At 45.9% G+C, this 24881-nt stretch overlaps 1 protein-coding gene and 2 long non-coding RNA genes across 4 annotated transcripts; 2 read left to right on the top strand and 1 right to left on the bottom strand.

Annotated features, from left to right (window-relative positions):
- The first annotated feature begins 56 nt into the window (after window positions 1-56).
- LOC144142909 (uncharacterized) lies at window positions 57-11183 on the top strand. The gene is made up of 3 exons (XR_013317066.1): window positions 57-259; window positions 978-1097; window positions 8146-11183. It is a non-coding gene; the product is annotated as an uncharacterized LOC144142909 (long non-coding RNA).
- Window positions 11184-11497: 314 nt separating this feature from the next.
- On the bottom strand, window positions 11498-16255 carry LOC144142910 (uncharacterized). The gene is made up of 2 exons (XR_013317067.1): window positions 16032-16255; window positions 11498-15314 (listed from the first exon to the last, which is right to left on the bottom strand). It is a non-coding gene; the product is annotated as an uncharacterized LOC144142910 (long non-coding RNA).
- A 336-nt stretch (window positions 16256-16591) lies between these two features.
- LOC144142908 (large ribosomal subunit protein eL42) lies at window positions 16592-24653 on the top strand. Of its 2 annotated transcripts, none has more exons than XM_077674747.1 (5): window positions 16592-16624; window positions 17063-17171; window positions 18679-18746; window positions 22191-22307; window positions 24583-24653. In XM_077674747.1, the coding sequence occupies exons 1-5, from the start codon at window positions 16622-16624 to the stop codon at window positions 24601-24603; spliced, it is 318 nt and encodes a 105-aa protein (XP_077530873.1). In that variant the 5' UTR covers window positions 16592-16621; the 3' UTR covers window positions 24604-24653. The 2 variants fall into 2 exon arrangements, with proteins under 2 accessions (XP_077530873.1, XP_077530874.1); XM_077674748.1 differs by having other exon boundaries at window positions 16604-16817.
- The last annotated feature ends 228 nt before the right edge of the window (window positions 24654-24881 follow it).

Below are 24881 nucleotides of genomic sequence, written 5' to 3'. Positions count from 1 at the left end.
GGGTGAGGAGCATTGCTAGGCGGATGTGACGTCACGTTTGCTCGCAGCGTTCCCGCGCGGTATGTTTACATTTTTCCGAGTGCTGCCTACACGGCGTACGTGCCGTAGCGATTCAAGTAGTCGCGTTCACAACGCAAGAATTCATAAACTGGCGATGGTTGTCGCCCTGTCAGTCGTCGTTCAACAGCTCCAGCGTCTTCTGGCACTACAGCTTTGCAGTTATCTGTGGGCGTTCAACTGTCCACCATCGGCCGACCAGGTGAGTGTTTTTTGGCGGGTTTGCAATCAGTTCGCATATCTCCTACTGCGAAGCTTGCTTTCTGCTCGCGGCAGTTATATTAGCGTCATTTACGAAATTCTTAACGGCGCGTTCTCACCGTCTTGCATTCTCTGTTCGCGTCTGTCGGCGATCGCGAGCTGTTGACGGTTTGTTGCACGGCGCGGGAACTCGCTCGCATTGCAAACCCGTCTCGCCCATGACGTTTCCTTGTCTCTTTAATGTGGCGTCATTAACATCACTTGTTTTCCTCGACGCTTTTTCTAGACAACGTGCCTTGTGCTAACCGATCTTAATATTGTAACAAAAGTGAACTTGCAGTACGATCTGTTGGTGAAGTTAGGAGCGTGACAGGTCCCTGTTGGCAAGGTTTTCGTGTGTGCGTGTGGTTCGTGAGGGCGTTGTAACACGCTACTTTAGCCTGTTGCACTCGTTGCTGCATCCAGCACTTTTGCTGCCCGGAGTGCCTGCCAAGGGATGCTTACGTCGTTATGTGTTTTCATCTTTAATAGTGGGGCCAATCGGCGTTCAATAACCGATGGAAATTCAGCGGGAACGACCTGGATAACGCAGGGCGGGCAAGAGCACTGCTTGTGTGGTCTTCGCTTTCGTTTGCCCTTTTTTTATTCATCCTAGATTGTTTACTTACTGCTGCCTCAACGGTGCTTCATTCCTCATGTTCCATTTATTTCTCTTGCAGCATCTCCTGACTGCAGTCACGGTGCCCCTAGCCTGCCTGCAGCACTCATCCTGCCATTCTAGTGCAGGCCACTTGTCACAACCAAACGGGTTCCCGACTTTTCCTGGCTTCTATTTGATGGTATACTTTAGATCCACCAGTGCGTTCTCACTCCGTGTACATTTCAAGCGAGGGTTTACAGTAACACGGTAGTTGATAGCCATGAAGACAGCAGCGTGTGTACTAAAAATCAAGTTTAGTTATTTATGCCAATGTCAAAAAACCAACCTGGTCTATGCATCCATTCCAGCCTGACATTTTCAAATACAAGTCTTTCAGTAACTAGTGAAACAATGAAGAGGTAGGGATAGCTCATGCACTGCTTAATTACTACCTTCATTTTTTTACTGTTGAAAATTTATGGATGATGCTATATGTACCACCTAGTGAAGTCCCACCAGAAATTGTTGTATGCACTACCGATATAGCACAATCTATGAGGTGGGCTGGCGTGACCTTCGTGCAAACAGCACCGTACGTGGTTTCCGTCACGACAGTTTGCACTGTAGTCTTGGGCGTGTAATGGGTTATGGCTGACCACAGGGCCGTTTACAGTGCTTTCCAGCTTCCAGTGGAGGCAGGAACATAAATTATGTGGTCGGCCAGGGCACAGTACATGGTGTTAGTCAACACCATAGATATACCGTGCCTCGGATGCCCGCGTCATATATATATATATTTTTAAATTTTACTCTTGAGTTTTGTGTAAGCAAGGATGTATCTAGTGCCCCTATGCTGTCTATCCTTGGTTTTTGTAAACACTAAGTAATATCGCACGGTAGCTTTATTCGTCTTAATGAGATTTCTCAGGTGCCAGATTGCTCAGATCTCACATTGTTTCCTATGGCTGCAGGGATGTACAATGTCTTGGGTTCGATTCTTGGCTGCCGGGGCTGCATTGAATTTATAAAGCCAAAAAAATTAACCTTCTGTACACGATGTCTTGGTTTACGCTAAAGATCCTTGAGTGAGAGTTCTACCACACTGCCCTGTGCCTCATAGTGTGAAGTGACCTCAGTTTACTCGATTATGATGCAATTACTTAATGCCTTTTCATGTAAACTCTTGAGTGCAAACGGGAGAAGGTGCACCTACCTCGCCTTGAGCTGTTAGACTAAGTTGCCTTTTTCGCACGACATCTAAGCTGTGTGAGAAAGCCATACAGGGCTAAGAATGTTGTAAGAAATGCCTCTTACGTGAGGCAGCTCATACATAATGTTTAAAAAAACCGTGTCACATTATTTTGCAGTGCGCTCTTTAAACGTTTTACACCCCTCCTACCGCCCTGTTTTTATTGTTAATAAAGGCACTTTGCATATGTAGACACGGGAAAATGAAGCAGAAAGACATTAGATATTTTTTTCAGCTGGACAGTGTCGCAGGCTATGCACCTGACGCAATGCTGTTTGTTCATCACGGTTTGCACTGTGCTTTGAAACAATTTGTTACCAAGGTCAAAAGATTCACTTGGCTATTTCATGTCAGGAATGATACAAAGGGATCATCTGTGGAAGCAATGCCCATCTTATTCTTGTCATTTTGTAATTTATGAGAGCTGCTGCAGCCAAGCATTCTATGGTATATTTATGAACTAGAAAATACATGGAAAAGGCAGTCTCTAAGCTGGAGGGAAACTATCGAGTAACATATGCATTTAGTTTAAATAGTGGCGTGTTGCCCAACTGCTGGGCAACCGCATTAAGCTTATGGTGTGCTTGTGATTTGTTCAAGTATGTGAACTAGTCTTAGGCATTTACGTGTTGATAAAAGAATTCCGTGCTATCTTCATTCATTCACTGCAACTCGTTTGTGCTCATGGGGAGCATTCGGAATATGACCCTTAGCATGATAAAAATCAGAATACGCTTTACTCAGTTGGACTCAAGATATACCTGATCAGGACACGTCTACTCCTGAATGCTTAAATACCTGATCACATAAAAAATGGCCAACTTAACAAGCTGCAGGAAAAGAAGCAGCCCCATTCCTTCACCATAAAATAAAAAGAAGACAAGAAGAAACTATTTTACATTTGAAAAAGGTCCAGGCGAGGCTGTTGTTTCTTACGCTTTCAAGAATACATTAATACTGTTGTTGTTTTACAATATAAAGTGAATTTTCTTACACTACTTCCTCGACTTCAGTTGATTTCCTTTCTGGGTGACCTATGAGACCAAAGGTGCAATGTAATTAACAGTATGGCTATGTTGGTTGTAAACATGATAGAAAAGGAGCACAAAAATATGCATGGCAAAACTCAGGACTTTTGTTGTGTTGTTTTTCATTTATAGTTAATTTTGTTTTGTCCTATGGCACAATGCAATTCTCGAAACCAGCTTTCCTCAGAAACCTATTGAGCACAATTTTTCATACTAGGCAACATTACATGCAATGGCTGCACAACACTTTTTGCCTGAATATAAATGTGGCTTAAAAATGTCTTTGTTATTTTGAAGCAGGCAGTTTTCATTGCCAGTCAGACAAAATGGGGCCAGATGCCATCGGTGCAGAACCGCATGTGACCGCACCATGGGAGGAGGAGGACAAACATTTTATTGAGCCTTTAAAGGCCCCTTAGGGGACGTGGTGACCGGCGTACCGGTGTCCGCAGCAGCCCTCGCCGTGACCACCCGTTGGGTAGACAGGTCGGAGCTGCCCAGTGCCTCAGCCCAGTGCCCATTGTCTGCTAAGAGAGGATAGGGGTTGTGGGGACAGTTCCAAAGAAGATGGTCCAGTGTTTCCACTGCTCCACAGGCCGTGCAGTTGGTGGAGGGGTAGACGGAAGGATAAATATGGTGCAGGTGGTAGCGACATGGGAGGGTATGGGTTTGCACCAGTCGCCATAGCCGTTCTTCCCTGTTGGATAAATCCGGGTGTGCGGGGGGGAGCTGGCGGCGTGAGAGGCGGTAATGTGCCGTAATGTCTTGGAAGGTCAAGAGACTGTCCCGAGCTGATAGGGCTCCGTGAAAGGGTTCGAGGCTAGGGCCTGCTCGGACGGTGAGCTCTCGAGCGGCCCTATGTGCTGCCTCATTTCCCCCCACACCCATGTGGGCCGGAGTCCAGATCAGCTTTATTTGTATGGTAGGAGGATTTTTGAGGAGAATTCCGAGCGCCAGGGGCGAGATCATGCCTCTGGCGTAATTTCGAATGGCCGTTTTCGAATCCGAGACGATAGTGATAGGGGGCGGCCTATGTGTAAGGGCTAGCGCAATAGGTGACCGATAAAAAGCGCAAAGGCTCATGGGTACGTTGTCTGCTCCAGCCACTTCCGGTTCGAGATCTCGCCTGGTCTCCCGTACGCCGGCGGCTTTCACGTGCGTGTGTGCGTGTTGTTTATTTATCACAGAGTGCTAACCTTTCAGAGAAGCCCCTAGTAGAATTCATTGTTGTTACACCTTGGATGTGTGAAGCATGAGCGGTTTTTTTTTTTTTTCAGTGGAAACAGATAAACAACAAGCACAAGCGCGCGTGAAAGCCGTCGGCGTATGGGAGGCCAGGAGAGCTCTCGAACCGGAAGTAACAGAACTCCGCGGGAGCAGACAATGCACCCATGAGCATTTGCGCTTTTTACCGGTCACCTATTGCCGCCTCTTCCGCCTCAGCGGGTCAGTTGGTGCGGTCTGTTTGGGATTTAAGAGGAGGAGTGTTGGGATAGTTGATTACTACTGCGACAGCGTATGCATCCTGCCATCGATAGCAAGCTGCGTCCACGTAAACCGTAGTGGGGTGGACGGGGTATTTCTCTGTAAGTGCTTGTGCTCGTAGTTCCCTACGCTGCTTGTTGAAAACAGGGTGATATTGCGCGGTAAAGGGTAAATAGTGAGGGAGCCATGAATGTCGGCTGGTACCGGGAGCCTGTCATCGCAGAGGATAGGGGCTTTAAGGTTAAGAGTAACAAGGAGAGTGTGACCGGTGGGGGTGGATGAGAGCCTATTTAGCTGACCGATAAGGTGGGCTTCAATGAGTTCCTCCGCAGTATTGTAAATGCCGAGTTTCTCGAGTCTGGCAGTGGTAGTGCTCTGAGGGATTTGTAGCGCCGTTTTTTAGGTCTTTCGAATGAGGCAGTTGACTTTAGAGAGTTCGGTACGCGAGGGCAAGAGATACGGGAGAGAGTAAGTGAGAAGGCTGAGCCCAAATGCCTGTATCAGTCGGATACGCTCCGTTTCTTTGAACCCCTTGTAGCGGGCAGCAATCCTGCGGATGAGGGCGATCGTCTGATTCACCTGAGAAGTCAGCTGTGCTAGGTACTTAATGTTTGCACAATTGCGCTGTATGCAGAGCCCAAGTATTTTCAGGACTACCACTTGGGGAACATCCCTACCATCAATCCGGACCTCAATGGTGGGTGTCTGGGCTGGGTTGCCGGTTGATTTGGCAGGGAGGATTAAAAGCTCAGATTTTTCAGGTGAGCATCCAAGCCCAACTTGCGCGGCGGCGGTAACTAAGTCAGCTCCCTGTTAGAGAACCTCCTCGATTTGAAAGTCGCTGCCTCTGGTGGTCCACAGCGTAATATTATCGGCGTATATGCTGTGGAGTAAGCGAGGGATCGCGGCGAGCTTACTGGGAAGGTGGATTAGGGCAATGTTAAATAGGAGTGGGGATAATACTGCGCCTTGAGGCGTGCCAGTGGTTGGGAAATGGATAGTGTCGGATTGTAGGTCACCGAGCTGAATAACAGCCGTGTGGTCCGAAAGGAAGTTACGGATATAGTTGTATGTGCAACGACCCGGAGTGAAAGTGGCAACGTTACACAAAATAGCCTGGTGTGATACGCGATCAAAGCTTTCTAAATATCAAGTGCCAAAATGGTTCAATTATCTACCTTTGAAGGGGCAGCGATAATTCCGTGTTTTAATTGCAGGAGTACATCTTCGGTTTCCGCACCATGGGAAGTGTTGTCCAGTTTTTTGCAAATCGCTTGTTAGCCCTACGGGAACCGCAAAACATGTAGTGAGTGCCATAATCTTTGTCTCAGCCTTATAAATTGACGTGAAACCTTTTTCCTCCTTACTTAAAACAGATTTCCTTTTTTGTTTTGATTCTGTTTACAGCAAGCACTTTTTTGTAGAGAAAAGGAACTGCCACCTGAAGAAAACACCTCTGCTTCAAAAATGCACTGATCAAGATTAGTATCATACTACAATGAGAACATATAAATGTTAAAATGTGAAAAATTAGCCATATACACAAATAACTAATGAAGTGTGCCGCTGCACAAATTGGTTTTCAATACATAAACAAAGGAGTGCTTCAAAGAGAACGGACAAGAAAAAGGGCAGGGGTGTTTTCTGGTCTGTTTCACTACAACCTAAAATGATGCTTTGGCTCTCGGGAAGATTAAGTACACTATTTATATGGTACTAGGAAGTGTCCAAGCAGCATTTCTGACTCGCCCCGTCTTTCTACGAGCATTACTGACAGTTTCTCTCTTGTTGATCGAAGAAAAAAGTGAAACGTTCTGAAAGCATCAAATCTGCATTCGCACCGTTCAGTTGCATGGTCTGGCTCATTAACAAGGAACCACACGACAAACAGACGTGCTCACACGTCAGCTCAGAGTTGCGTATCGAGAAATTCTGGGCGAGCTAGAGAAGCTTGCCAGGTCTTGAACTTAAACATCAATAAAGCATGCATTATGCGACAAACCAACGACGACAGAAATAGCTACCTTCATACTGGGAAAGTGTTCGAACCACTGTGGCGTGTTAACGCCGCGATCAGAAAGTTGCCACACCAGCTTGACAGCCCTGGCGCGAATCGTGTGTGTCAGTCCGGCCCACAATTGAAGACTTCCGCGTTATTACCGTGATTTGTGGCAGCCAGATTGGTGGGATCGACCCATGGATGATCGGTCAGAAGCAGTGACAAGCAGCCATGTTGACCCTCCGAACGCTTGAAAGTACGTGTAAACATATAAAAAAGTGTTTCTGACTGCACCTAGATAATGCTATATCGGTGGTGGGTATAGCACTTCATAGGTTGTATTCACTGGTGTGGCCCACAAGTGGGCGACCCTGTGTGTGCGCCGCCATGTATGTGCCGCAGCGTCTGTGATACGTCGGACTCCATGAGATTGCAGTAATGGACCTTTTTCTATTACCAATCTGCACATGCGCGGGCTGGTAATCCGCCATTCTAGGCAGTCGTCTCGGGCAAAACAAACAAAAGGGTGCCCCCTCCACTTGTTGCTGGGGTAGCAGCTATGCTTTCTAGCGATGCACGTTTTTATTTCTTCTTTTTCGATAGCATGTGGTGAGTTGTGCGTGTACACAAAGGATTTCAAAGGAAAGGGGTGAAGACTTGGGGTTGACCACGGTACGAGCACATGGCTACCCGCAAGGGGGTGAGCGGTGCAAGCATGGCACAACTCGGGAGATGGCATCACGTGCACTGGCTTCATTTAATATAAATATAGAATATAAATATAAACCGGCGTGTGCATAAAGCATTTCTTCGAAAGCAATATTTGGTTTTTGTTTTCAACTGTTCATTAAATGGCACTTGTGTCAACATCGGTAGTCGCAGGCGACTGCAGCGTTGCCTCTGGCATGCCGTGTCGCTTTCGTTCATAGCCGCAGTTTCACTCTACAGTGATGCAAAGTTTTTGAGGGCAAGGAGAGTACCACCACGTAATTTGAGTGCAATTAATAGGTCTTCTCTTAATACTAAGGCCGACAATCAGGTTGAAGTGGTGCAGACGATATGCACCGAGGTTTTCTTTTTTCTGCGAGGTGTGGGCACAATGCGCAGGCACAGACGTGGTGGTTTCCAGTGTTGTCGGGTGAAGAAATCTCCCTCTGAAATTTTCAGTGAATACCATCTATTGGGTTGCAGTCCAGTATTTCTGAAAGGTTCTCTGCTATTGTGTCAAATTTTTTAGAGCAGTCATGGTCGCTAAGATGGTAGTCATGAGAAGCTGAATCGCTGTTCCAGAGGAGGCTGGAACAACTGCGCTATTGCTCCGCTTGTTCCCAGGCTTGGGTTATGACATCAGTGTCCTGACAGCACCACACCTAGCTTGCTCATCCCAGAGCTTGCAGTCTCCTCCTGATGCATTTTTCTTGCTCTTTGCTCCACCTCCTTTCCATCTTGAGGTCCGTGCTTAAATACTCTCATCATGTCTTTGCAGCACCTGCTGACTGGGCTCTAGCCTGTGCCTGCTGGTGAAGAGAAGTTTGCTGTGAGACGAGGCTCTTGACAAGCACGTAACTCCTGTTGTTAAAGTGAAGCTTTCAGGACCTCACTGATTACATTCAATGTGGCTACATAATGCACTGCAGGAAAAAGCTAACTTTACACAGTGAGTTTCACAAAGCGATGAGGATAAGCAAAAGCACATCAAGCACCTCAAGAAAAAACGCTTTCCATGGTCATAATGGAACCAGTGTCCCTTGCATTATGAAACCATTGTCTGTCAGACTGCACCCTTCTGATACGGTCGAAGCAGTTTAGATTTTGGACTTTGGCTCAAGTCGCAAGAGAGAGAGAGAGAATAAACTTTAATTAAATGCGCAAAATGCTTCAGAGAGGTGTCCTCATTCCAGGATGCCTTGAGCTCAAGCCGCGTTGACAGTCCTTTTGATCAGGCGCAGCTGACCTTTGAGGCCGGAGCTGGCCAGAAAGCTTCGAGTTAAAAAGGAACATCAGTTTTTGATCAAAAACTTTATTTTTACAGTTATGATGATAAGAATCGGGGGATGCATGTGGTTTTTCATTGAAACTGTAGATATGAAATTTGTTTCTGTGTAATACGACTCTATTCACATTTATTTGGATTTGTATGTTTGATGTTAAGACAGCCTTTATAAAAAAACTGCTGGAGGGGCGCTGCTGAATAAAGTACCAGTTAACTATGCACAAGTCAAGGAGTGCAATAATACTAGCATTATCATTCTATCTGGTCTGTAGCAGAAGTTACAGCCATGTGAAGTTTGGGCCTAGAAAATGGGAACCAGGAAAACTGGTGTTGCCATCCAGGCCCAAACTTCAAACAGCTGTCATTTCTGCTACAGACCATATATAATGATAATGTTAGTCTTATGGCAGTCAGTCCTTGATTTGTGCACAGTTCACCGGTACCTTGTTCAGCTGCATCCCTCAAGCAGTTTTTTTACAAAGGCTGTCAAAAAATCAAACATAAAAGCCAAATAAAGTTGAATATAGTTGTTTTACACAGAAACAAACTTCATATCTACAATTTCAATGAAAAACCACATGCATCACCCAATTTTTATCGTCCTAACTATAAAACCATGTTGTTGTTTTTGTTTAAGACCAGGGTGCCCCCTTAGAAAAAAAGAATTTGAGTTTTTTGGTAGACAGCCCGGTAAAAGACCCCAAAAGCAAAGATTGTGGTGTGTTTCCACCATACTACTCTAGGGTGCTGGTGGCAACTGCCCTGGATGAATTGCTTTTAAACTTTATTTCAGGAAATGAGTGAAGATCAATCCCCTTTTGCGGTGGGGTGCTACATGAATGGTTCATTTTTAGCCACTAGATTCAAATGTCATGTCTTCATCCTCTCTCTAAGTCTTCATCCCCTCTCTAAGGGGTTTTGGCACCTCCCCTTAAGGGTGATTGACCTTGACTTGTGACAGCCACGCAGCACTTTTTTCATTTGTAACATCATGGCAATTCGCAGTCCCACTTCCAGTTTGTTTCCTCCTACTGTGTACTGTGGAGTACAGACTGCTGGGTGGTAGTAGTGTCGCCAGCAAGCAGTCCTCTAGCTCCCACGTTGCTGTTCATCTATACCATCCAGCCATACGCCTGGTTGATAAGAAAGTACAGTGGCTACTAAGACTCCCAACCCTTAATTTTGTCCATTTGCCGTATTCTTCGTCTCTGTTCAGCTGCGTGGGAAGGTTCAGCCGCAGCTGCTGTGCTCTTCTATTGCTCAGTCTCCTATCCAGAGAGTTCCTCTCCACAGTTATGTGCAAATCTGTGGTTGTCAGTTTCATCATTGCTCTCTGTTACTTGTTCTGTCATGTGTTCATTACTTGCTGTAATTGCAAGGAAAAAAAAACGTGCACGCTTTTGTCTTACGACAATAATGGCTTTTTTTTATTAACGTTTATTGAAATGTAAAAAAAAACACCCGGGGGCCTCTTGCTAGTGCATCAGACCCCCTTAGAAGTAGCGATTAGTTAAAGTTCACGACGGGTATGGGTGGGAAATAGCAAGGGAAAAATAGTGGGTCGGTATATGAAATGCAGGAGTGTGTCCCACACTGCCTCCGCTAAATTAGGTGGGTACGAGGGACGCAAGAGATCATTTAAGGAATTTGGTTATAAGTTAGTGGGAAGGGTGTCTAGGAGAACCTGCCTTTCAGTTTAACTGTTTTCTCGTAAGGGATTCCTTGCTTGATTGTCATCTGAGCTTGGACGTTGCCTGTTTGAGCTATCACTTTTACTTGCATGCTGTTTGGACTTTTGATCGCAGTGGCTTTGAAACTTCGCCGCTTGATTTTGCTTGACGAAAGCTTCGTGTTCAACTGTCGTCGTCATTAGAATGTGAGGTGCACCATTTTTGTCTAATTTTGCATCTCGATGCACCGCTATCCAGATTCAAACTACTTTGACCATGTTGCAATGGTGTCACGGAATAGATGTTGGTTTCACACCGCGAGGGTCCTGATTTGTTTCTGACTGCAGGAAGCGTTTTTTTCTTTCAGCACTTCTTTACCCCTGATCATTATCATTGTCAGAAAAAGTTGGCTTTTCTGCAATGCCTTTTTGGCATGGCATATTCCACTGGTGAGTCATAGAAAGTTTTGCTTTAAAATCAGGGTCTTCAAGCACTTTTGGTCCAGTGAGTAGCAATCTGCACGTATCTGTAACCATACAATACTGAGTTACCACCCTTCGATCCTTCCCGTCTTGTGCCAGCAGTCTCGTCATCCAACACATGAAAGTGCCCTCGACTTTTGCCCGCACTTTTCACTTATGCCTGACCCAATAACTTTTGTTGATTTCCAGTGTTGCGCATGTCACATTTTCATTCAGGGTCACCTTGGGGCAGATAAGCGCCTGCTTGTATTTTTATCAAGTGGTTTTAGCCGCGGAGCATGCTTCGCACTCTTGTGTGAGCAGCATTATGGTGCCTTGTTGCTTGTCCAGCAAGTGATGTGATGCCATGTCAATAAACATTCTTCAGTGTTTGTGATGACTTTGGTGTTTTCTTGGCTTCACTTTCATGTAGTGAGAGTTGCTATCCATCAAGAAGCATACACTTACAAATGCTAGGTATTCACATTTTTTCTTGGGAAGACATTTACAAAGTTTCGTTGGCAACACAGCATAACATCAAAACAAATAAAAAACTAAAATGGCAAATGTGGCATATTTTTAAAATTAATAAACGGTGGAAAAACAACACAGCACGAGAGAGAGAGCACGAAAAGTGACAGCACTGCCTGTTGGTACCATTCTGTTGTTTTCGTGCTAAATATTTTCAAATAAATAAATATGCAAGGAATGCAGTTGAAGTAGGGTAACTTTTTATTTGAGCTTGTCTCTTGGACATACAAGTACATTTCTTGAATCGATTGCTGGAGGCAATTTTCGATATTGGGCAAGCACTGGATTCTCGAATGGACACAACAGTACGTTTGTTCAATTCTTATTTGGAATTGCATTGTGCAGTTTAACCCGTACAAAACATTTGGCCAAAGTCCAAAGCATTGGTTTAGGTAGAACAGAAAAAAAAATGCCTGTGTGCCAAGATTTCGAAGCATGTCAAAGATTTATAGGTGGCCTGACTTAACCTATAGCCCTCCACTGCAGTTAACCTTCATAGCTGGCCCAAGTTATGCTGAGCTTTTCCTCGTGAAACCTAAAAAGTTGAATTTTGATGCTTACAGCTACGCTGTGCAATGTATAAGCCTAGCATAATTTACTCTTCAGTATTTTTACTCTATCCAGGTTTTATGTTTATTACACCACAATCAGTTTGCAGCCAGTGTTGAATTGACGAGCGTCAACCAATTCAGGTTGAAAGCACAAAATGCTTTAACAGAAATCGCAGTCTTCACATGTGATCAAATACGTAGTTCTTTAACACTAAACAAGGCTACTGCAGAATGCTAGGAGCGTAAAATATACTCGATGAGGTGCAGTTGGCCAGTGTGTAATTTAAGCAGCATTGTTTTAAGACAAACGGAAATTGGTGAAATAGCCATAAGCTTCTGACAGCAGCTATCATCGTGACTGGCCAATTCACCTGAGTGGGGATGTTACAGCTAAGTGCTGTAGCTTAAAGGCCAACTGCACTCAAATTTTTGTTTGTCCAAATTTAATCCAGATAAGTAGTCTATGCTCTTGAAGTCACCATGGCGAAATCCTTAGCTCCGGTATTACAGAGCACGCCAGGTACCTTCGTTCAAAGCACCCCCGAGCAGACGACGTATGCACCTGGCGGAGAGTCGCCGAAACCAGTTCCGAGCGGCCTTGTGACGGAGGTTGGGGAACCTGTCCGTGAAGCTTGCGCTTCTCTGGCGACTTGCATGGCGCTGCGCCGGCTGCAGGGATGCGTTCGGCCGGGATTTCTCTGCTACACCAGCACGCTGTACTGCCGTCATCATCACATGTTTAAAACTAACCGCATAGGTAGAAATATCCGCCTTTTTTTTTTTCAATGCAATGAAAGAGGTTAGAAGCCTACAAACTATTTTTACTTGAAAATAATATTTTTACTCAAGGGAAAACAAAGCGCAAAACGAGCAGTTGCCCTACATTTGTCACTTCTTTTGCACCTACCACAGAAAGAGATATTATAAATTCTTGACCATTTGCACTTCCCCGTCCAATATCGGCCATATTTGGGCTGCCCCAACGCCACCTTTTAGACCTTTCCAAAAGTTTCACGACCTAACTAGAGTTGCTGTACACGCAGGTATAAACATTTTGGCGTCTTTTGCCTCACTCGCTAAGTGAACCAAAATCAGCCTTTCTCATAGTAACAAATACATCCGCACAAATATCGGCCGTCCTCCTCGTGGAGTGCGAAAGCTAACGAAACTGCTTTTCTCCTAAACAATAAACTAGATTTTTTGTTCAATTCTCAAGGGAAGTATTTACTAGTGGTAGAGCGTTAGATATAGTTCACTTGAAAGTAAAGTGTTTTCAGCAGCACATGCCTCTGGTGAAAGTAGAAAACAGTGCCACATATAGGAAACTTTTTTGTGTTTTAGTACATCATTTAGATGTGGAAGCTGGCTTATAGTTTCAGACCACTTCTTAAATTCGATTCTCGATGTGCAGCAAGGTGAAAAATACTGGGCCGATATTCACGAAGCTGTTTGTACCTAATGTATTGTAGAAATAGTGATTGATCTCCGCCTGCTTGCAGTTTGTTCTCTTCAAACTGAGCGATGTGATTTCCGAGGCGCCGGCTAACGAAAGCTACTTTTCGATATTGTAGAAGCAGGTAGCCTTGTAAATCAGGGTCCACTTTTTTACTCGCAATGCCAAGAATCGCCACTCCGGCAGTTATTCTGGTGGAAAAAAAAATCACGCCATATCCACGGAATGAATTGCCAAGAAATTTAAAACTCATTGTATGTCGGGTTGCTTGTACCTGTGGACTTTTTTCAGTTTAAGGTCATAATGCGCTCCCTGGGTCCACCTTTAGTCAGCTAGACCCACTGAGCTATAGTGGTGTCAAGGATGTGGTGCTGGACTTGCACTAGGGATGTCCTGGGTTTGATTCCCATGTGGTTTGAACTCTTCCCAAAGTTTTGAACTCAATCCACTCTTTGCTCTCTTTGCACTGCCGGCCGATTTAGGAGCTGTTGTGCTAGTACAGACAGCGGATAGTGGCTTCTTAGTCAATGGGCCACTTATTGCTTTCGCGTTGATAAGGTACAGTTTTCAAGATTGTGTGTTACGGTCGGTTACACTTGCCACATTTAGGGTGCTTAAATCCGACCATGTGCAAATTGCAGGCATGTGATAAATGGGTACAGGTGATTATCTACATGCATAAAACTGCACCTACTGTCAAGGCATGCCGTGAATTTGTTGGTGGAATGGACATTTACAAACATGCATTCGCATGATTTCCACTGCAGCATAAAAAAATTGAGGTAAAAAAGGTGCATTGTAATTTTGCAGCTCCAAAGTACGAAACTACATAAGACCAGCACTGCTTCCCCTTGTGGTGCTTTGGACGGCTCACAGCAAAGTCCACTAAGCATCAGAATCAGCTAGTGCTTGATGTAGTTGCTACATCTATTCCCTTTGAAACGCAAGCTGCTGGACACCAGATTTCCCTACACTAATAACATTAGAATTGGGTTAGAAAAGTGAAATGAACTGGAAAGCTGTGGGTGAAAGGTATGATCAACATGACAATTCCAACAGGGACAAGACCACCTTGTTTTGGGAGCTTTACCCAAAAAGACCAAGGCACTTGGCAACAAAAGGAGCCCCAACTGAAAACAGAGCAAGGCCTCACGGCTTATGGAGGGTGCTTCTCGTGGTAGAATATAACTGCCTGTCATCATGCGATTTCGACTGCCCAGGAGTCTTCACCACCACTGTGTTGACATTGAAGGAAGGTTGACAGGAAAGTGTCCGCAAAGTCGCGCATCAAGGCTACTATTCCTGTTGACACTGGACAGATAAGAGCCAAAATCACAACTAAACTAGTTTTCTGCACAAGAAAGAGGTCACTTTCTTGTTTTTCCAAAGCTAATAACATGCCCTTAAATAATCCATGCATGACATATGTTCATCACAGATGGGTTTGGGTGCACCAAATTATTTGTTATACGGAACCTTTTTTCCCCGCACTGAGCAGTGCGAACTCGCAGGAAGCAGTTTTATTTCGTGTAAGGCATTTCTAAGAGCAACGCAATCACTTTGTTCTCTGTCTACTTTACTCATACTATCAATTCGTAAATTTATACCAGCAAATAGAAAACAAACAGAAAGAAGAACACAATTTAGCGCACGAGATATCCCCAGCTGTCCATTGCTTTGACACTCGCTGAAAGATTTGTAATGGTCAAGCTGGCATAGATCTGTAGATCGTTTGGTTTTGTTTTCACTGGCATTACCAGTACACACGCTGCTGTCTTCATGGCTATCCACTGCTGTGTTAGTGTAAACACTCGCTTTAAATGTATGCAGAGAGAGAACGCAGCAGTGTATCTGAAGTATACCATCAATTATAAGCCAGGCAAGGGCGGGAACCCGTTAGGTCGTGACAAGTGGCCTGCGAACAACAGTTCCCACTAGAATGGCAGGATGAGTGCTGCACGCAGGCTAGGGGCACCGTGACTGCAGTCAGGAGATGCTGCAAGAGAAAAATGAAACGTGAAGAATCAAACAACGTTCACGCAACAGTAAATAATCTACGACGACTGAAAAGAAGGGCAAACGACAGAGAAGACCACACAAGCACTGCCCCTGCCCTGCGTAGTTATCGGGGTCGTTCCGCCTGCATTTGTATCAGTTATAGAACGCTGAGTGGTTCACTATTAAATATGAAAACGCATAACGAAGTAACCATCCCTTGGCAGGCACTCCTGGCAAGCAAGAGTACTAGATGCAGGAAAGAGGTGCAAGAGGCTAAAGCAGCGTGTTACAACGCCCTCACGAACCACACGCGCACACGAAAACCTTGCCAACAGCGTTCTGTCACGCTCTAACTTCACGTATAGATCGCACAGCAAGTTCATTTTCGTTACAACATTAAGAGAGGTTAGCACAAGGCACGTTGCTTAGAAAAATCGTATAGGATAACAAGCGATGTTAATGACGCCACATTGAAGAAGAGACAAAGAAGCGCCACGGGAGAGACGGGTTTCCGCGCCGTGCAACAAACCGCCAACAGCTTGCGATCGCCGACAGACGCGAACAGAGCAGCATAAACAGCAACAATAATGCAAGACGGTGAGAACGCGCCGTTAACAATTTCGTAAACGTCGCTAATATAACTGCCGCAAACAGAAAGCACGCTTTGCAGTAGGAGATATGCGAACTGATTGCAAACCCGCCAAAAAACACTCACCTGGTCGGCCGATGGTAACTGGCCGACGGTAACAGATAACTGCAAAGCTGTTGTGCCAGAAGATGCTGGAGCTGTTGAACGACGACTGACAGGGCGACAACCATCGCCAGTTTATGAATTCTTGCGTTGTCGAACGCGACTACTTGTATCGCTACGGCACGTACGCCGTGTAGGCACACAGAACAGGGAGGATTTTGTAGGCAGCACTCGGAAAAATGTAAACATACCGCGCGGGAACGCTGCGAGCAAACGTGACGTCACATCCGCCTAGCGATGCTCCTCACCCGCCCAAGAGGTTGGTTAATTCCTCTCCTGAAGGGCAGGTCGGCGCAGACGAGCAGAGTTGCCCAACTTTAAAGTACCCCCTAAGAACCCTGCTACGCAATAATTCGCTTTCAAAATTGATAACACAAGTTAATTTAATGCAGCCGCTCGACTAATCTGGCTAATTTTTGCGTGACACTAATGCCGAAACGACGCTGCTGGCGAGAGTTCCAGTGCTGTCCCCCTTTGCTACCCCCATTTTTTGTAGCAACGGAAGTGACGTCAGGGCAACGTTACTACGTCAGTTCCTCTTAGAAACTGGCAAAATGGTGAGGAAGTCGCGTTATTTGGCCGGCTCGACTTTTAAATCGTAATCAATCGCGCGTATTAGTTTTCATCGACGTTAAGTAATGCAGAGTTGAGCAGAGTGAACGTATCTTCTTAATTTAACATATAAATTACGCGCCTGGACGGCGTAATTTGACTCTATCAGTCCTTGTGAAGTCGCTGTGGCATAACATGGTGAGGGGTCGGGGAGCGGGATTGAATCGCGTGGGGGATTATTAGATATGCATTATATGTGGATCAGGAATTGTAGATTGGCAGCAAAAGTTAGAAAGAAATACTTGTAATTGTGACGCTGGTTCCGTTGGCGGCTCGGCCGAATATGTCAGATGCGCAAAAATTCAGTCATCCGTTGACGGTGTCATGTTAAAATCGTTTTTTTTCTCCCCTTTCTCTCCACGTGCGCGTGTGTGTGGTGTCAGGTGAACGTGCCGAAACAGAGGCGGACTTTTTGCAAGGGGAAGTGCAAGAAGCACACCCTGCACAAAGTGACCCAGTACAAGAAGGGCAAGGATTCTCTGTACGCCCAAGGTAAGCGACCATTTCGATCTTCGTGTTGAAAACGTCAGCAGTGTTGCGGTAATGTCTCACTGTATTTTTTTGCACCCTGTGCTGAGGCGGAAAAGGGGAGACTAGGACACGCCGATAAGACCAACTTTTGCAACAAAAATAAACAGCAGTGATAGCTGTATGGCTTGGCGCAGACGTTCATTTGAACAACGAAGCTGTTTGCACAGTATTCTAGTGCCAAAAGGGCAAACAAACGAACTCACTGGCGAGCTTTTGTAGACAATACAAAGGTGATATCCAGAAGTTCTATTGAACACCACAGCTCTTTGTACAGCTTATTCACGTTCTGGTTCAAAAAAGAGAAAACAAAGAGCTTTGTGGTGGGGTCGTCTTTGAGGTTAATTTGGCTAAATGGCATTGGTTGTTTTCGCGATTTGAGGGGGGGGGGAGCCTCAGAACTCAAATTCTGAAAATGTTTTTGCTATTTTTTTCCCTCAAATAATTAGTTGTGAATGCGTAGCTACAATCTGCTGGCCGTAGACGTGTTCGCTGTCATCGGTTGGGTGAAGTAGGCCCGAAGGCCTTGGGGTTGCAGTTGATTGAACTGGTGATGCGCTGTAGCAGGTACCGCAATCTAGGAAGTAATCTGTGGCAAGAAAACAACTGCACGAAGTGTTGCCGAAGCATCTTGGACCCGTTTAGTCGAGTGGACCGTTCCACACTGCTGCATGTTCAACCGTGCGGCAAAAGAATGCTGCTGCGTCTTAGTACGTCGAATTCGTGCCACTTTTCTGGTACCACTGCTCAAGGGTTAGGAGCTAGCCAACTGCTGGGGTTGGGTCAGCGTGCGGCCAGTACTGGTCTGTCGAGTGCCCGTGGTTTTGTGTGGGTGCATTTTTCTCAGCTCACAGTGGAGTTGACACTGAATGTGAAGGGTTTGGGACGGATAGCACTGGGCCCTGCTCCCCCATTCTTGCTTGGACGTATGGAAAAGTGATAAATTTTGGAACTGCAATTGGGAGTTGCATCGTGCATGCAATATACTCAAAGTTCTAGCCCCATTCCATACGAAGGGGGCTATTTCTTTCCAAACCGAAGTGATGTCTAATGCTTCCAGTATTACCTAGCCTTTGTCGCTCCAAGTCGGCTTCATCTGTATGTATGTCACGGCATTTATTTAGTCATTGTCATCGCCTAGCTTTCTCACTAGGGTCGTGGTTGCACTCGCCGTTCATAACACTTGGTCATTCCGCTCCCTTGCTTTAGTGGGGAGCTAAATGAGATGAGGCATTGCAACACCAATTCTTGCGAGTGGAGCATGACTAAATGAGGTCCACACCCCCTTGTGCTGTATCCCAATATTGGGCACAGTGGAGAGGGGATGAATACGGCTCTTTGCCTTGGCGAATGCTGGTTTGAAGCGGATTGTGTGTGTGTGCGCAGCCTTCACCGGCCTCTGTGTGTCTTGCCGATTAGTCCTGTGAAAGGGGAATCGAATGTGCTAACGACTTGTTAACCCCCTTCGCAGGCAAGCGCCGTTACGACCGTAAGCAGCGGGGATATGGTGGCCAGACCAAGCCGATCTTCAGGAAAAAGGTGAGGCCCTCCCTGCGCGAATCTTCGCCACTTGAGCCCTGCACGCTTTATCCAGTCCTGAAGGCCTTCTGCAGAAGCACTGACCTATCGCGGCGGTTCTCGATCCCCCTTTCGGGCCATTGGCAATAAGAGTGACTAGATGATGCCATTCCTGGACAAAGCATTTGTTTATCCAGTGACTGCACAGAGACAAGCTTTGTGTGAAGGGCGTTGCAAGCTGGTGGTTGCTGCGTGAATTAGGCATAGGACCGATGGCAAAAGGTTCAGTTTTAAGCATCCAGGTGGAACAACGCACCTTCCACCACAGTTGCCACCGGTTCTGCCCTCTGGGATTCTTCCTGCAGCAGCCTTTGCTTTCGTCACCTCGTATTACGGTGTGTAATGGAAGGCCCACTCTCATCCAGGGGTGTCTGTACAGCCCTTCCTTCGCGAGGACGTAAAGGTGTAGTCTCTTCTAGCGTCTGTGGCAGGTGGTACTCAACTGTGCTGGAGGTTTTTCCGCCCCTCAATCTTGCTGCGAGATCAGTGTTTTGCCAACTTGTTCAGGGACTGTGATACCCAAGTCAGGACCGAGGGCCTGGCAAGGCTGCTGTTTTGATCAGGCGTCCGAGGCCTACGACATCTTCTGGAGTAGGCAGGGCTTCGATTCTGTCTACTCTGGCTGTATCTGGTTTCGCACCTCCTGCAGAGGCCAGGAAAGGGGCTTTAGTTATCCCAAGGCGACGTTTAGCTTGACTCAGTGTGATGGCATTGTCTGCAAGGCGCTGCAACTGTCAGCGTGGTGTCGTGTCCCTGGGCGTAGTGACACCTTTATAAATTTCTGTCCCGGCTTTTAGCAGTACTGATCTTGGCCTTCCGGAAGGAAGCCGGCAGAAGCGGTCGAACGGCCAGAGTTGTGACTGGTTCGTCTGGCGGGTGCCTGTGCTTGTGACCAGCTTTGAGAAGACTGCAGCTCCAGTACTTGCTTGACAGTCACTGTGTGGGCATGTTCAGGGAAGAACCGCTTTGTTTGGCTGCGTAAAGTCTATGATACACCAGTTCTGCTGCTGGAGCACCACACCGTAGGTGTGGTGGACCCGCAGAGTAATAACAAGATGGAGAAACGACGCTTCCTAGGGCGGCCGGAGATGGCCATAAGTGCTTGGCCGAGGTTAAAGGGACAGACAACAGATTTTTGTCGCGTATGTTTTCTCTTCCAAATGAAAGGGCATCACTTGAAGCACCTTAACCCGAAACGGCTTTGCTGATGGCGCCATAGAACTGTTCAAACCGGAATTTCTAGATCTATGAGCCATACGTGTCCCACCAAAAGGAATGCCTACAACCATGAGAGAAAGCCGTGCGGCAACATGCTTCTAACTGCACATGAGATTAAAAGTGATATTCAAAAATTTGCCCCCAGTTAAAAACATGTGCAGTCTTTCCTTTTCCTTATGGGGTTTTTAAATCGTGCATTGAAACTGCTGGAGTACACCTGCCGCGGTGGCACAGTGGCTAAGGCACTGCTGAGCACGAGGTCGCAGGTTCGATTCCCGGCCGCGACGGCCGCTTTTCTGATGGAGACTAAAAGCAAAAACGCCCGCGTGTACCAGATTTCGGCGCACGTTAAAGGTCCCCAGGGGGCCAAAATTAATCCGAAGCCCTCCACTACGGCACGCCTCGCCTATGCAGTGTCGGCGCATCAAACCCTTCAATGAATCAATCGAAACCACTGGAGTTGTTCGGACAGGTACGGTAGTGTCACTTTTAGACACTACATGGCCTCCACCTTTCAGACTTCCGAAACCTTAGTGAAGAATTAAAAATTATTTTTGCCTGGTTATTTAGAAATTCTTGCGGTACCCTAGTACATAAAACGCTGAATTTCATATGAGCCAGAGGACGCGCACTTCACAAAAATCTGTTGTCTGTCTCTTTAAGCTTGTGTCATCTGCTGCAGGAGAAGAAACTTCATGCCCACCGCGATCAGCATTTTGCGTGCAGCAGCGAGATGAATTGTGGTCGCTATCATTTCGTCCATCAGGTGCCGCTACCCTCTCCTTCGCCATCGCAGTTGCAAAGCTTTGTAGTTCATGCTGGTTTTCATCGCGACAATCTGGCCGCTCGCTCGCGCTTTTCGCAATGGGCCATTTTGCCTCCTATTCTTGCTCCGTGGTTGGATTACACCTGCCCCTTCCAGCTTGTCGTGCACTAGTTCAGGGTGATTATGGGGTCGGAAGTGGACAGTGCTTGCTTGGCCCAGAAGGGAACATCTAATCTGGGTGACAATCTCATTCTTGAGGAGTGCCCAGACTGTGGAAGCATAGTTTAATGCTAATATATACTGAAGGGAAATCGAAGTATTGTTTACATGAGCCATATGGTTGCATCGTTGCTTGGCATGGCTCGCCAACAAGACCAGACGTTGCCTTTGTTATGTCTCCAAGAAAGCAATTGAAATTTTTTTTTTTTTTGGAAATGGTGGGTAGGTAGGGCAGCGCCCTGCCTGTGTAAACGGGTGTATGCAAACTTTGAGGTACGCTAGCTATAGAGCGGAGCACAACTTGTGAAATTTCAAAACCAGTAGGGAGGCGTTTCTTGATGGTAGCTTGAATGCATATCCTAAAGATTGCAACACGATGCCTGGTCTCGCACAAGCTTCTAGCATGCCTGGCAACTACTTATGTCCTTTGTCTGCAACTGGAGGGACTGCACCCATTTTGTTTCTTGCCCTTCACTGTTTTGCGAGTTGCCTTAATTTGTTTTCTACTTGGGCTGTGCAAGTTTGTGCCTTTGCAGCTTTTGCAGTCACTAGGTATATGTTCACTATTCTGGGATGCTAACCTCAGCACGGAATAGACCAATGGCTGGGTAGGAATTCGGTGAACTCTGCCGGTCTCTTTCAAAAGCTCTTTTTTTAACTGCTTTGGGCAGATGCTGACTGACTCGGCACTTGGAAAGTCATCATTGGCACTGGGGATGGGGCGGAAATGTTGTGTGATAGAGAGCGAGAGACTCTTCATTAGAGGAAAACAGAGAGGTCTGCTAGCATGTTAACGCCTACATGCTACTCTGCGGGGTGGGGAGGAGGGAATAGAGTTGCAGTAGGAAGTACGGCGGGAGAGAGAGAAGAAAGAAGTAAACAAAAAAGAGGCACCGTGTGTGTTGGGGACTGTCAATGCGACATTTGAAAAGTCTACAGACAGTTGCACAGCGCAAGGATGCTCTGGTTCTATATCATCCCAGCGACACCAATGTCTTTGATGTATTCAAAAAATGCGGTTAGCACTTCACGCTGAGACGAGGGAGATGGCTGTGGTCCCAGGAGTGTTTTAATGTTAGGAAACTGTGGTTGAGGCAGGGCACTGCAGTAAAATTGGCTTGACTGTTTCCGGTGAACCGAAGTTGTTGTGTTGTGTGGCTGTGTGCGCCTGTGCCAACCGGAGCGCTCTCGATCTGGTGCAGGCCAAGACGACCAAGAAGATTGTGCTGCGTATGGAGTGCACAGAGTGCAAGAACCGCAAGCAGCTGCCCATCAAGCGTTGCAAGCACTTCGAGATCGGCGGCGACAAGAAGCGCAAGGTATGGCACAGTTTAAAACATCCCCCTCCCCCCTCTTTCGGACGCGGGGCAGTTGGGTGGAAATTTAAGCTTTTTTGTGAAGTTGGGCATTCATAGTATAAACGTAGGTGCATGCGTTGAGTTGGGTTGTTTACACGTGGTCATGGCTCTTAAAACAGCTCCTTTGAATTTCCAAGTAAACTCTGAAACTTGCCAGTCTCTCTGCTTTTTTCCCCACTGATTTCAAATGCCATTATTTTTTGAGTTGGTCAATCATTTTCTAAGATAATTAGAGATAATTAGACCTGTTTGGAGGAGCAGTAGACAAAACAGTGCTAGTCGCAGAACTTGTACTTTCCAATACTATGAGCCCTGGTGAATGCAATAAGAGAATTGGTTTTTTGGTGCACCCTTGGAATTAATTTTACAGCTCATTAAATTTTGGTGGCACCAGTGGCAAGGAACCATTTCGAATGCCCATTTCAAACTTGCCAAAGATTGTTGAGCTGTAAAATTAGTTCCAAGCAGTGCATCAAAAAACCGATTCTCTTATTGCATTCACCGGGGCTCATAGTATGGGAAAAATAAGTTCTGACTAGCACTACTTTGTCTATTGCTCCTCCAAACAGGACTAATTATCTCTAATTATGTTGGTAACTAATTGATGGAGTAAAAAAATAATGGCATCTGAAATCAGTGGGAAAAAAGTAGCAAGGCCGGCAAGTTTCACACAGCTTACTTGAAAATTTAAAGATAATTTTTAGGGCCATGTCCCCCCTTAACGGGAGTCAAGTCTGCTTCCTTCTCTGCCTGCAGTGCAGTTCTTTGAGTGGTCCAGGTATTGCTCACTGTGAGTTACATGGCATATGTTGCTGCACGCTGGAATGCAGGCAATAGACTGTGTGCTGCCCCAAATGTAGTCTAGGCAGAAATGTATTTTGTATCGTGTGCGAAGAAATTACAAGCTTGGAATTTCGGAGGACAGTTTCTTCATGTATACAGTGCAGCTTGAAAGCAATGTCACTTCCTCAGTGAATGTTTTCAGAAAGGAAGCGGGGTAGGTGCAGGAGTTGTTACAGAGGAAATTTACCCGTTACAATGCCCGTGCGATGCCACGAGGCTTGCTTTCAGGGGTCGCGGTGAAGAGTACTAGAAGTCCATTTAATTCTTTTCCCCGTTTGTGGTTTGTAATGTGGTAGTCAAAGCAGTAGTGCAACCACAGTGCATGCTCATTTGAAGAGGAATGCATTTTAAGCTTGAAATGTCACTGCAATTTCAACTTCAAACTTACAATGTCAATTGAATTGCAAGCAGTTTGCCAATACAGTTAAAAATATAGTTTCTTAAGAAAGGGGGTTGTATCTATATATACAGCGTCGTTAACTCGTTAAGGGCCAGTTATAGTAGAACCTCGTTGATACGTTTTTTGAAAATTGCGAGGGAGAAACGTACTGTCTGGGAAGAAACGTACTAGGGGGCATTATTAGTTTTCACAATTGAGAGCGTAGCAACCAGAAAAGTGTATGAATTGGGAACGTATCAATGGGCTTCTACTGTACTCTGAACAATGCCGCTGTAGTTGGAAACATGTTGTGTTGTCTGGCGACAGTGGTCCTTCGTTTCTCTGTTGTTTCAGTGCTTTTTTTTTCTCAATATTTCTGTATAAAATTTTTCCTGAAATTTTGCTCCTCAAAGTATAAAGTTACTCTTTAAAATTTTTATCTAATTGGCCTTGAAATGCTACTCACGAGGGTATAAATATGTTTGGAAGGCACTTGAGAATCTGTTTGCTGGCGGCGTTTTTTGTACTGAAGACTGCATTTGAACTGAATGCCGTCGTATTAGTCGTGTATTGCATTCGTGTAGTTAGCCCAGTGCTGTCGAGTCAAATGACATTCGATTATAAGGTCTTCGAAATGCCGTATAGGGGAGCACAGAAGTTGAAGGTAGACTGCTGGGCCAGTTGCTTTGCTGTTATAAATAAAAATAAATCCACTAGAAAAGGGTGCAGTGGAAAGCCAGTAGGCTCTTCCGGTGTAAATTTCCTTTGGTGTGTTGTGATTTCGCTTCAGAAGGGAAACCAGCTGTGCAACACGACCAAATCGAACTCCGTTCACGTTGAATGGTTAAGGAAGTGTGTTGTATCGCACCACCTCTCTATAGTCCTCTAAGGCACAGTACGGTCAAGGGCAGAGGAAGTAACTGGGTAGATGGGGCGTATTTTTTTGTTTTGTGCCACGCTGCAAGGGGATGTTGTATTGATGTCTTTTTCTTTTGTCTCTTTCTCTCCTTCCAGGGACAAATGATCCAGTTCTGATCCGGCTGTGTATATTCCATCAACGCGCACTAAAAAGAGAAAAAAATGTCTTCACCTGTGTCTGCCTGTTTCCTTGTCGGACATTGCACATTTGTGTGTGCTGTGTTTGGCTGCTATCGCTCTCTCATCACCTGGGTACGAGCCACCAGTGACGGCTGTTGACTATTATGATCTCTTTCGACATGTTCGTCGCTGGTGTTGCAGCGTATGAGCTGCTGAGCACAGATCTGAAAGGCCTAAATGCTCTTGCCACTTCAGCGCTTTGGAAGGTGAAACCC

Source organism: Haemaphysalis longicornis, unplaced genomic scaffold, assembly GCF_048455015.1.
Source record: "Haemaphysalis longicornis isolate Haplotype H1 unplaced genomic scaffold, Haemaphysalis longicornis Haplotype H1 scaffold_6, whole genome shotgun sequence".
In the NCBI taxonomy this organism is placed as follows: domain Eukaryota; kingdom Metazoa; phylum Arthropoda; class Arachnida; order Ixodida; family Ixodidae; genus Haemaphysalis; species Haemaphysalis longicornis.
The sequence above is the reverse complement of the archived record's forward strand: the minus strand, read 5'-3'. Positions and strand labels throughout refer to the sequence as shown.

Bases quoted from the DNA above. Each gene is read 5' to 3' on its own strand.
- LOC144142908 (XM_077674747.1), top strand. The intron at 17,172-18,678 runs GTAAGCGACCAT...CCCCCTTCGCAG, and splicing joins GGATTCTCTGTACGCCCAAG to GCAAGCGCCGTTACGACCGT. The intron at 22,308-24,582 runs GTATGGCACAGT...CTCTCCTTCCAG, and splicing joins GCGGCGACAAGAAGCGCAAG to GGACAAATGATCCAGTTCTG.